The sequence below is a fragment of the Bos indicus genome, chromosome 20 (genome assembly GCF_029378745.1).
Source record: "Bos indicus isolate NIAB-ARS_2022 breed Sahiwal x Tharparkar chromosome 20, NIAB-ARS_B.indTharparkar_mat_pri_1.0, whole genome shotgun sequence".
Taxonomy (NCBI): Eukaryota; Metazoa; Chordata; class Mammalia; order Artiodactyla; family Bovidae; genus Bos; species Bos indicus.
Window position 1 is genome coordinate 33354503 of NC_091779.1, and position 13212 is coordinate 33367714.

The following is a 13212-nucleotide window of genomic DNA, read 5'->3' on the forward strand; positions in this document are numbered from 1 at the left end:
TCTGACCCACTAATTCTTAGCCTATCCTCCAATGGGTGAGTGAGTCATTGTTCTGAAGATGAGCAGCTGCTATTCTCACCAAAACACAATGAAGAGCCTCCAAGTAAGTGCTAAATTTTCAATTATCCACTAATGGGTGATTGCACAAAGATCTTGGCAAGTGCTTCTCAGACTTTAGTAGACCTAAGAATCAGTCAGGGTACTCATTAAAAATACAAATTGCAAGCCCCTTTGTAATTTACCAGGTATGAGGTGTCCCTGAAGGATGGACATTTTTAAATAAGGACAACAGGTGATTCCTGATATAACACACTTGTGGACCACACTTTAAGAGTGATGCTGACTTGGGAAGCTGAAAATGCTTCTAATCACCAGCCTACTGAAGACCTCTACAACAGATCCAGAGTGAAAATACCTATAAGAAGGACAATGAATCCAAAGGTTTAGGCCAAAGCACCCAGCCTTGGAATCTGAAATATCCTTAATGAAGGGAAGATAGCTGGAGAAGCAGCAGAAGCTGAGACTTGTCCTGGGCCCCTCTCCTCAGCCCCTTTCACACTCAGACCTACAGACTGCTGGTACCCCACTCCCACTTCCTCTGACATCTACCACCTTAACATACAATCTGGACATACACTGAAAGTTGTGAATAGATTTAAGTTTGCCGGTGTGTGGAGAACAGACTGAAGTACTAGTAAAGTTGAAAGTATTATAGCCAAGAGATCTGGATAAAGAATGACTTGAAAATAAGAAGAGAGAATGAAGTCAGAGGAAAAAAGCCTGAGCCTGGAGTGAGGGCAGTATCCAGATCAAGTCAGTGACAGAGGGGATGGGGAGGGAGGCTGAGAAGGTCTGGGCTCTTCTGCTGTCAGTTGGACATTCCATTCAACTGCCCGTGGTGAGCATTCCAGTCCACTGACCATGCCTAGTTTGTGTGACTGACTTTCACCAGGTAGAACAATCAACAAGGTCACCATAAAATTTTGACCAACACCAGGCCAGTAAAGTGACCACTGAAAACAATTTCCAAATTTGTAATCAATGGACCCATGTTTAAGGAGAAGAACTCCTTTGGTCTACCAAAATGGTTTGAGTTTCAGTCTCTAATTTCTTCCTTCTCAGATACTCTGGTCTCCACCAAAAGGACACTATTTGGTGAGATGAAGCCATTTTGTTGGTCAGCAGGAGCTCAGAAGCAAGAAAATGTCCCAGTGGTAGAATACAGCATCATCTTCCTCAGCAGCAGCCCATCACTGGAAGTTTCCAGAGCATTGTGCCAATCGAGTGGTGGACGGACTTTCATTTAGAGACCCTTATGTGAGAAAATTGCAAACCTGTTTCTTGGACTTGTTAGCCTTACTGTTTCTGATACTTAGGTGCTGTCTCTTAGAGAGCCTGAAACAGCCAAGACATGGCTGAGGACATGGACGAATCTGCAGGTAAGCATCACTGGACCCTGAGGAGTTAGATATTTTGTGTCTGTGTGACCATATACATATGGTGGGGAATAGTGAGCATGATTTAGGGAGATCTGTATACCTGAAAGGTTTTATGAAAAATTATATTAAAGTAAGATTGTTTCTCTCCACTCTCCTTTCATTCCAAAATAATAAAAATCACCAGATTATAAATTATAATTATAAAGGACCAGTGAAGGACTGGGAGCCTGAGAGATGATTGTGTTTTACCTCTTTAGAAACGTATAGTCTATTTGAAGAGAAAGTGCCTACAACACAAAGGCAATTTCTTGTTTAATCTTCAGTGCTGGCAGAGTCCTTTGGAAATATTCTGCTTTGCCAAAAACGACTATATGAAAGGGTGATGTTGTTTGATTTGGAGGCTTATGGAAAATCATTACATCCAAAAGGATCCCTCCTACCAACTTGCCGTGTGGTGTGAAATTTCTCAGTTCCCTTGACTCAAATATGTCTTTTCAGTTTTCCAACGTGCTTTATTCAAATAATGCCTGGAATGTGCAAGTCAAAAATATTTGGATCATTTTTAGAAAAGAACAAGGTTGCATGAGCATGATACCAGAAGAGCTGGCAGGCCCAGAAGGGAAGTCAGAGAAAAAGAGGATGTGAATAAATAGGATGGAGGGGAGCACGGAGGAAGGAGGTAGAAAATAACCAGCTCTATCACACTCCTGCCTTCCCCTACTCAAGTCAGGCATAAGGGGCTCAGTTCATGGAATCTGAGAGGGGAGCCTTGCTGAAGAGGATATAGTGTGATACCTACATGACTGGAGGGATTAATTGGGACATAGCATCTTCTGTCTTCCCCTACGTGTTTAATTTAGGTTTTGAAGAAAAAATACAAAGCATCTTCTATTGTCAAGTATATGAAATATACATGACACTGTTCCTGCCATCAAAGAGCTGGCAGTCAAGAGGTAAGAGGAGAAAAGTAGGAGGAAGGGAGAGAGGGAGAGAGAAAAGAAAGGGAGAGAGAAGGAAAGAAGAAGAGAGAGGAGAGAGACAGAGAAGAGAAAGAGAAGGAGAGAGAAGTGAACACTGCAAAGTAATTAACAGGAGGGCATTTCAGCATGTGTTTTTTGTTTTTTTTTAATGTTTACAATGTTGTATTGGTTTTTGCCATATTTAATTCTTTTCCCATCCATTTTTAGAGATTTTGGGAGATATTAACCTCACTCTTGGCATGCTGAACAAGGAAGATAATATTAGCAAGGTAAGGAAAAGAGAGAAAAATCTCTTCCCCATTCACTTTTTCTAGTCCAGTTATTGCAACATTTCATCTGCATCCTTCTTTGCTTCAACTTCTTCTTTTCTTTCTGGCTTCTTAAGTGGTATTCAGTTTTTCAGAAAATGCACTTTCATAGAAGTCATTTTAATGTTTCCACCATGACACTTGGCATTTGAGGATTCAGAGTATCCGGTTGTAGAAGCTAGCAAAAGAATGTCCCCTTCCATAACCTTATGCAGATAGATGTGGAAAGAGGGGGATGCCAGAGTCACAACCACGTGGGTTAGAGCCTACTCCTGTGTATTCTGAGGGTTAGCAGACATTTTTTGGTGCGGACCAAATGTTTTATGAATGTTTTGGACAGGACCAAATGACCTGCAAGGAATTTGAGGGCTCCTATGAGAAAATTCCCAAAGATCAAACCAGTCAATCCTAAAGGAAATCAACCCTGAGTATTCACTGGAAGGAATGAGGCTGAAGCTGAGGCGCCAGCACTTTGGCCACCTCCTGGGAAGAACCGACTCACTGGAAAAAATCCTGATGTTGGGAAAGATTGAAGGCAGGAGAAGGGGGCGACAAAGGATGACCGGTGTGTCCATCATGGACTCAATGGACATGAGTTTGAGCAAACTCCGGGAGACACTGAAGGACAGGTGTGCTGCAGTCCATGGGGTCGCAGAGAGAAGGACAGCGCTTAGCGACAGAACAGCGAACAACAGCAACGACCCATCTGTATGCTATTCCACAAATAGAGATGAATTTCTCTGAGATTTGAAGGTTTTTCTGGCTTCAATAACCTTTCGTAAAATAACAATGCTATCTTTCATAGAACACTTATCTAGGGCACTTGATTCTTTCCAAACAATAATGCATTGTATTATGCTCACTCCTCACAACTTTGTGATATAGGTGTTGTTATTTCCATTTGACAGCTAAGAAAAGTGAGGCCCAGAGAAGTAACATGCTTGAGAACAGTAGACAAGCCCATTTGATTCCAAAATAATGCTCCTAATCATTATTCAGTGTAACCTCCCTGTGAAGGGCGGTGCCTACACCTTTATCTCTTAAGCCAGTGGTTCTCAACCCTGACTCCATATTAGAATCCTGTATGCAAAGTGAGTTATCTCACACCTTAAACACAGGCATAGTACCTCAAGGTAACATGCCTGAGGCTCTTGGAGATTTAAGAAGACCAGTCTCTCATCTTCCAAAGGCCTTGTGGCCATCTAAGAGATTGAGAAGAGCCCTCACACACAACATCTGCTCAAGCCATGTAGTTCCCAGAGGCTGCAGCTCTGTGGAAAGGAGTTCACAACTTCTCCTCCACAAAGGCATAGATGAAATAAGGGCTTACAAATCCCCTTTAGGAACAAGTTGCATAACTTTCAGCCTCTTTGGGAATGACATCATATTCCTTAATGCTATAGGTGCTCTTTGGTAGTAAAAGCAACAATTAGGGTGATGGGCATTTCCATTGCTCTGAGGGCCCTACAACAGAGGATTTCGAGAGACTTTAGTATGTCAAGTGACCCATTCCTGCCTTCAGTTAGATACTGCCTTAGAAATATGGTCATATTAAAACAGGTTTTAGAATGAACTTCGCTTTACCTATAAGCCTTTGATTCCTAAAGATGCATATTATGTTAAGTGCATGTGTGCTCAGTCATGTTCACTTCTTTGCTACACCATGGACTGTAGCCTGCCAGGCTCCTCTGACCTTGGAATTTTCCAAGCAAGTATACTGGAATGGGTTGCCATTTCCTACTCCGGGGAATTTTCTGGACCCAGGGACCGAACCCACGTGTCTTGGGTCTCCCGCATTGGCAGGCAGATTCTTTACCACTGTGCCATCTAGGAAGCCTATATTATGTTAAGGAAGCCTCAATTAGGATATATAAAATCTCGTAGATACTTTGCTTAGTTTAATGGTATCATCAGATATATAAAATCTCGTAGATACTTTGCTTAGTTTAATGGTATTATTCATCTGGATATATTCTGACTCTTTTAGCTTTGCAACTCAAATTTCTGTGTATAACTTTGTATGTTCACAGGAAGACATTTATGGTCATCTCGCTTCCATTATTCAGAATACCGACATCTTGGATGATGCAATTGTCCAAAGGTTGATTTATTATGCTTCTAAGGACATGAGAGATGACAATGTAAGTTTTATCCTTAATGATGCATCAGTGTCAGGGCCAGTAACAGGTCTTTATGTGACGCAACTGCACCCATGTAGACATCCATAAACATTTTTTACATCACTACAAGGACCATAGATCACTTCTATTTGTTTTTCATGGTAACCTGGATATTATTTACCCCATCACAGATGAGGAAACCAAGGTAGAGCTTCGAAAAGTTTTAGAAGTAATATCCCATTCACTTTTAGGTGAGGAAATTGGTGCTTAGAGAGATTGTTTGCAAAGTAACACAGCTATCTATCAACAGAATGAATAAACTAGAACCCAAATTTCTTCATTCCCATGTGAATTCCTATCTCTTCATATGCCTAATTGTCCATGTATACTAGGCATTGTGTCTGAAAAATTATTTGTAGAAGTAGTTTGAGTCTTACATTATTTCCTTCCAGAAAGGATTTTCACTTGTTTATCTGCCGAGGCACAAGCAATCTAATTTCAAGGCTTGGGATTTTTCTGGGCAACTTCCGTAACTCAAGGTTGGACTCTAGTCCCCGGAGAGCCAATTTAACCTCCCATATGAACGCAGCTCTTAAAACATAGGATGACCAGGGTCTCGCTCTTGGTTGGCCCTGAATTCTGACTATTGTCCCGAAAAGCTGCAACGCAGTCCCAAAGGCAAAATTCACATCTCTGGATTTCCAGTCTTGTCCAGATTTCAATTCAGTAATTCATTCCACCTTATATTGTGACTGTCTTTGATGTTTCTATGAGTATATTTTTTAATATCTTGCCCAGCACTTTTTCTTTTCCTCAGCAGGAAAGTGGATCAAATTGACTTCATTCACCATTACCAAAAGCAAAGGCCCCTCCAAATATCTCCAACATTAAGGATAATTAGATCAGGACAATACTAAAACTCAAAGCTCTGGACTCCCAGCCCATTTTTCTTTCTCCATTCCCTTCAGTAATTCATATCACTTAAACGTAAATCTTAAGTTCATGGTACCTGATTAATTAGCTAGAAAATATGCATTGCCTCGAGTTTACAAGAACTCTATGAAAACCTGGCTTTGAGAAGCTTTTGAATCACATCCGCTTCCCAGCTGCTGACATCTACCCTAGAGTCTTCCACACAGGGTTTGTAACAGCCTGTTCTCCCTCAATTGAAAAGGTAGAGAACTTATAAATATTATGTCAACTATTTCCCCTCTGCTGATTCATGCTGGCTGTTATTGTTATCTTCCTTTTCTTCTTCAGATCCTCAGAGAAATCAGAATGCTAGCTGGGGAGGTATTGGTGTCTCTTGCTGCACATGACTTCAACTCTGTAATGTATGAAGTACAAAGTAACTTCAGGATTCTGGAGCTACCAAACGAGTTCGTTGTGCTTGCCCTGGCTGAACTGGCAACCAGCTACGGTACAGAGGGAATAGCCTCCACATTTTCCCTGGGAAACCATCATTGTAATTGTCTAAACCCAAGTGGGAGCAAACAGCAGAGGGGGAGTGTCTCTCCTACTTCCTTCGGTACTAAAGAAATACTGACCCGTCTGGGCTGCTGTTTGTGAGCTTGGATGGGCCTGCCCTCCAGCCATGGGTCCACGCTGCTCTGAATTTGGCTGGACTCTTTCTCCCACCTTCACCTCTCCTTTCATCTGGCCTTGTATTTGCAGAAGCACATTTTCCACAAGGCATATTCTGCAAACCACTCAACTCTTACATGAAGTAAGGGTTTCCTAGGATGCTTTTTTCTTTATTTAACATATTTATTTATTTATTTAGCATATCACCTGTGCTAGGCCCTGGGGATACAGGCAAGTTCTGGTGGGAGGGATGAACATTAACAAAATAATTATCCAAAGTAATTGCTAAGAAGCAACAGGTACAGACAACTAATAGGAAGCACCTTATTTTAAGGTGCTCTAACTACAGTAAGTCTGCCAGATGTGACTGAGTTCCATTCCAAGAGCATGTTTGTAAGTCCAGTTTGTTCGTTCAGTCCAACAAAGTTAGCCTAGCATGGTCGGCTGTATAGTACTGTACTGTAATAGGTTTATAATAATTTTCACACAAATAATACATTAAAAATGAACACAAAATATGGAGAAAATATTTTAATCCTACTGTACAGTACCTTGAAAAGTACAGTAATCCCAAGCTACATCACCACAGCTTTTGTGCTTGCTTCCAGACATGATGGGCTTGGAATAAAGACTATGTACTTCTGTACTGTCTACAGTACTGGACGGTAAAGAACATGTCTACTTGCACATGACATTGTATACCAGACACGTGAACTAACGTATGAGACTGGACAGGCAATTGCACATTCTCATCTTTGAAAGTTTGCAACTTGAAGATTCATATGAAGGAGACTTACTGTACAGGCTGGCATTGGGGGGTGGGCATGGGGCAGAATGGCTTCCCACCACACCTCATCTGCTTTGAAATGCTTGTTAACTGATGATGGTTTGGGGAGCTGTGACAGAAATTCCTCTTGTGCCCTTCCTGCAGTGTCCCAGAGTATTCCCTTCATGATGATGACCCTGCTCACCATGCAAACCATGCTCAGGCTGACCGAGGAGGAGAGGATGAAAGGCGCTTTCTGCGTTGGTGGGTATCCCTGCGGTTTCCCCTTTATTAAGACCAGACTATAAGTGGAGCAAATGTCTTATTTTTCCTTTTACTCGTGTCCTTTCTAGTAGTAGTATCTACCATTAACTGAGGGCCTTCCACATGGAAGGCCTTCTGCCAGGAGTTTCCCCTATCAATCCTCACTGCAATTCTACAAAGTACTATTAGCCCATTTTACAGATGAGAAACTGAGGGTCAAGGGAGTTAAGTGATTTTCTCTCAAAGTCATGACAGTCAATGTGATGGAGAGGTGGCATTCAGATCTATATGACCACCCAGTCCATCTTCTTTCCACTGTCCTACATAATCAGTTTCTACTAGTCTCCTTTTTCAACTGGACCACACTTTCCCTAGTGATTATGAGATCTTACTAGCTCTTCAGTTCAGTTCAGTTCAGTTCAGTCGCTCAGTCGTGTCCGACTCTTTGCAACCCCATGAATCACAGCACACTAGGCCTCCCTGTCCATCACCATCTCCAGGAGTTCACTCAAACTCACGTCCATTGAGTCGGTGATGCCATCCAGCCATCTCATCCTCTGTCCTCCACTTTTCCTCCTGCTGCCAATCCCTCCCAGCATCAGAGTCTTTTCCAATGAGTCAACTCTTCGCATGAGGTGGCCAAAGTACTGGAGTTTCAGCTTTAGCATCATTCCTTCCAAAGAAATTCCAGGGCTGATCTCCTTTAGAATGGACTGGTTGGATCTCCTTGCAGTCCAAGGGCTCTCAAGAGTCTTCTCCAACATCACAGTTCAAAAGCACCAATTCTTCAGCGCTCAGCTTTCTTCACAGTCCGACTCTCACATCCATACATGACCATCCATACATGACCAAGGCTATGGAAAAACCATAGCCTCGACTAAATGGACCTTTGTTGGCAAAGTAATGTCTCTGCTTTTCAATATGCTATCTAGGTTGGTCGTAACTTTTCTTGCAAGGAGTAAGCGTCTTTTAATTTCATGGCTTCAGTCACCATCTGCAGTGATTTTGGAGCCCAAAAAGATGGGCTAAATTTTGGTATCTCTTTGTAATGAAATATTGTGAAAATGATAAGTAAATAATCTAATAAAAGCACAAGCAATCATAAAATCAAGGAAAATGGGTATACAAACTATGATCACAAGTCCCTTCTACCCCAAAACTGAAAGACATCTATAGTAATCAACAGTCTGCAGAGAATGGCATGCCCTTCAGTTCCTGGAAAAAGCATTCTTTGAACAATAAGAGGTTTCTTGGATGAGTCTGAAGACCTGAACTCTCTCCTCTGATGAGTCACTGAGCCATCAGGTGATTCTGTCCTTCTCTCAACCTCAATTTCACCTCTTAAAACAACAAATGAAGTGACTGCTGAGATTCCTTCCACCACTGACATCTCTGTGACTATTATTTTATAGTATTTTAAGGCCCATGCTGTCAGAAATGTCTTCTTTACATATCATCCAAGTCTTCTCTGTTCTATTTTGCCTGTTTCTTCTTGTCTGTCCTCAGTGAAGGTAAGATTTGTACCTGATAAATATTGAGAATTTACTATCTACCTGGGTACTGCCGTGGGTATTTTTAGATTATTCTTTCATTTAACCCTCACAGTTACTACATTGAGCGGATAACAATTTCAGTTCATTTTACAGATGAGAAATTGAGGCTTAGAAAGGTTAAACAGCTTGCCTGCAATCACATAGCCAATACTTGACAGAGACAAGATGTGAAGTATGACAGTCTAAGTCAAGGACTCAAACTACTATACTAGATTAGCAGTTTTCAATATTTTTTTATTTTCCCTATTTATCATCACAGTTAACATTGTGTTCCAGCAAAACAACATTTGGTGCCTCTAAGTGCATTTCTACCTCCAGTATTAATAACCAAGAAGGTAAAAGAAAATAAAATCAGAAATCACAATGCAATGAATAAGGGAATTCTTATCTGTGTATTATAAAGTTATCTAATTGCTCTTTGGTCCTAAAACAACTTTTGTCTGACTGCCAGTTAAGGTTAAATGTCTATACTATAAAGAAAATATATACAATTTAATAGCCATCCACCTAGCTGTGCAATCAATCAGCAAAGAAACAGATGTTGTGTTTGTTGTTTCAGAATACAAACAAACAAGGTATGTATACCACAAGCAGATTTGAGAAAATGTAACATCACTTTTCACTTTCATGCATTGGAGAAGGAAATGGCAACCCACTCCAATGTTCTTGCCTGGAGAATCCCAGGGACGGAGGAGCCTGATGGGCTGCCGTCTATGGGGTCGCACAGAGTCAGACACGACTAAAGCGACTTAGCAGCAGCAGCAGCAGCAACATGAGATTACATGAGAGAGTCTGGAGGGGGAGGAATAAACCAATAAATGACCAGTTCTAAAGCTAAGGTACTCGGCGTCTTTTCCATAGTATTGTGTGACATATCCTTGAGAGAGTAAACTATAATTTTTTACTATCTAACACAAGGGATAGCATGCGGAGCTGAAGGAAAAAACAATTATGTAATGACTTGATGCAAATATATACGATATATTGCAGGCTCAAGATTTTTAAGTTTTATTAAAGTAAAATATACATGGAGAAAAACATAATTACCATAAGTATACAAAGAGCTGAGTTGTCACAAAGTCAGCCTTCCATTTGACCTCCACTCAGGTTAAACCTTTGGACATTACTAACTCCTTAGAGGCCCCCTTCATCTTTTTTCCCAATCATCACCCTCTCCATCCTCTCCAAGAGTAACCACAATTGTGGATTCTAACACCACAGGTTAACTTTACCTGTTTGTGAGATTCATGCATGTTGTTTTGGGTCCATGGAGTCCATTTTCACCTCTGTTTACAGTTACACGTCTGTATGATAGTTTTTCCATCCTGCCTGTTGACAAATAATTTGGATTGTTTTTTGTTTGAAGCTGTTACCAAAAAGTGAATAGAAACATTCTTGTACAAGTTTTTAGTGCCTATATGTATGCATATCTAAGGGCTGTATACCTCAGAGCAGAATTTCTGAGTCCAAGATAAAGCACGTTCAAGTTTGGTTGATAATGTCAAACCTTTCTCTAAAGTGTTTGCAGCAGTTCATACTCTCACTAGCAAAATGTCAAAATACCAGCTGTACCTTAGTCTTGTCAATACTTGACAATGACTGTCTGAAATGATAGCAATTCCGGATGGTATGTTGCAGTATCTTATTATGGTTTTAATTTACATTTCACTAAAGTGGCTGGAGCACTTTTTTATAAATTAATTTGGTACTGTCATAGATTTTATAGAAATTAATACACATTTGTTAATCATCAGTACGCTCTTCTCAGATTATATTATGGCCCATCCCCTCTTGATACTTTTCTCAGTCTGTGGTTGTTTTTAAATGCAGCCCTAGAGAAGTTCAGCAGAGCCATTTACAAGTATGTCAACCACTGGAGAGATTTCCCCTATCCCAGATTAGATGCCAACCGCCTCTCTGACAAGATCTTCATGCTGTTCCGGTATATCATGGACAAGTGGGCCTCCACGACCTCGCCCACACAAGTGAGTGGGGCTCAGTATGACTCCAGCTAGCTCTCCTCGCATCCCGATTGAACTTCCTCTTCTCTTTTTAACATGATAATTCATCTTAGTTCTTTTGGAAAGTGATGGGTTGTATTTTATCTGGTTTATTAAGTCTTTTGTTTTTCCTGTTTCAAATCACTATTTACTTGTTTATTTCAACTAATATTTGTTGAGTCCCCATGACATGTCATATCATTCCACATACTGGAGATACAGCAGAGATTAAACAGATCCAAATCTCCACTGTCATGGAACTGACATACCTATGTGTGGAGAGAACAATAAATATCTAAAATGAGCAAAATATATGGAATGTTAGCTATATCATAACCCATATTTGGACTGAATCACTGATTAGGAAAAACACCAGTCCACAGAAATTTGCTGTGTCTGTGACTATCACAGTGAATTAAAATGACATCTAAAGAATGAGGCTGATCATTTCATAATAGTGTAATGCCTTATAAAGAATAGATTACAAAGTTCATTCATATATATAATCCCATGCTGCTGCTGCTGCTGCTGCTGCTAAGTCGCTTCAGTCGTGTCCAACTCTGTGCGACCCCATAGATGGCTGCCCACCAGGCTTCCCCGTCCATGGGATTCTCCAGGCAAGAACACTGGAGTGGGTTGCCATTTCCTTCTCCAATGCATGAAAGTGAAAAATGAAAGTGAAGTCGCTAAGTCGTGTCCGACTCTTAGTGACCCCATGGACTGCATCCCATCCTAATCTTGCTTAATTGCTATAATTTTTTAAGTAAGCTAACTTAAATTTTATTTCTTTATTGCTATATTATAAAAGATTTAACATTTAGCTACCTTCTCTAGTTTCTTTTTTATATTTTGAGCTATTATTTTTTTTTAACATGCTGGGATGGTGAAATCATTATCGAACATGAAATTTTTAAAATACTCTGTAGAGGTCTTTTATGGAAGCCACTTGAAAAGCAAAATGCAATTCAAATTTGCTCACTACAAGAGTTAGGCAAGTAATAAGAAGGTGCACAAAGTAATAAGAGAGCACAGGGAGAGAAACACTTAACACCCGATGAGTACTAGAAAGGCCGTGACACTAGAACTGAGCTTGCAGCCTATGAATTCATTTACTGCTGGGGACATGCAGTCACTAAAGAGGGGAAAACTCACTGAAGCATAGGTTGGAGATGGGATAACGTGGCACTTGAGTGAGTTAAGTGGGAGGAGGGGAAGTAGGGTGAGGAAAGTAAATATAAACAGGCAGAAACAAAGAAACCCAAATAGTGATCTTGGCCAACAGAATAAAGAGCCTTTAATTCTACAGAGGATGTTTTTTAAGAAATAAGAAAACTTGGAAGGACTTAAGAAGAATGAGATCTTAGAAACTAAGGAGTGATTTTCAAAAAGCAAAGGCAGATCTACAGAGGCCATTGTTATGGTGCTCAAATAAGGAAAATCTTGAAACGTGTCCACTGCATGGAAATGTGGTAGAACCACCTCTCAGCTGACATACAGTCTTAAGTGAAATCAATGGTTATTGTTATTAGCCACTAAGCTTTTTAAAATTTATTAATTTTTAATTGGCTTATAATTGCTTTACAATGTTGTGTTAGCTTCTGCTGTATAATAACGTGAATCAGATATGTATATGCATATATCCCCTCCCTCTTGAACCTCTCTGCCACCCCATCCCACCCCTGTAGGTCATCCCAGAGCCCTGAGCTGAGCTCCCTGTGCTATACAGCAGCTTCTCCAAAGCTATCTGTTTTATGCAAGGTTGTGTCTATATGTCTATGCTCGTCTCTCAATCCATCCAATTCTGTCCTTCCCCCATTGTGCCCACAAGTCTGTTCTCTACATCTGCATCTCAATTCCTGTCCTGCAAATAGGTCCATTGGCACCATTTTTCTAGATTCCAAGTATATGTGTTAATATACAATATTATTGCATTGTATATTACAATATACAATATGCAAAGAGTTTTGCTCTTTCTGACTTACTTCACTCTGCATGACAGACTCAGGTTCATCCACATCACTACAAATGACACAATTTTATTCCTTTCTGTGACTGCCACTAACTTTTGAGATGGTTTGCTCTATAGGAAAAATTAGCTAATAGATAAAAATTATATAATATTAGGTAGAGAAAGCTGAATTTAGAACTATAGATTAAAGAATGATGTCAGTTTCTAAGAAATTAAAATACATAGAGAA

General features: G+C 40.3%; 1 protein-coding gene across 2 annotated transcripts in view; it reads left to right on the plus strand.

Annotated features, from left to right (window-relative positions):
* Positions 1-775: 775 nt before the first annotated feature.
* The window catches only part of MROH2B (maestro heat like repeat family member 2B), a 74346-nt gene continuing 61909 nt past the window's right edge, over positions 776-13212 (plus strand). The window contains exons 1-7 of one of the 2 annotated variants that reach the window (XM_070774720.1): positions 776-952; positions 1123-1439; positions 2627-2688; positions 4758-4868; positions 6108-6267; positions 7363-7461; positions 10845-10999. In XM_070774720.1, the coding sequence (XP_070630821.1) occupies positions 1412-1439; positions 2627-2688; positions 4758-4868; positions 6108-6267; positions 7363-7461; positions 10845-10999 (615 nt within the window). In that variant the 5' untranslated portion in view covers positions 776-952; positions 1123-1411. Of the gene's footprint in view, positions 1440-2626; positions 2689-4757; positions 4869-6107; positions 6268-7362; positions 7462-10844; positions 11000-13212 lie in introns of both variants that reach the window. The other variant, XM_019982685.2, reaches the window with a different exon arrangement.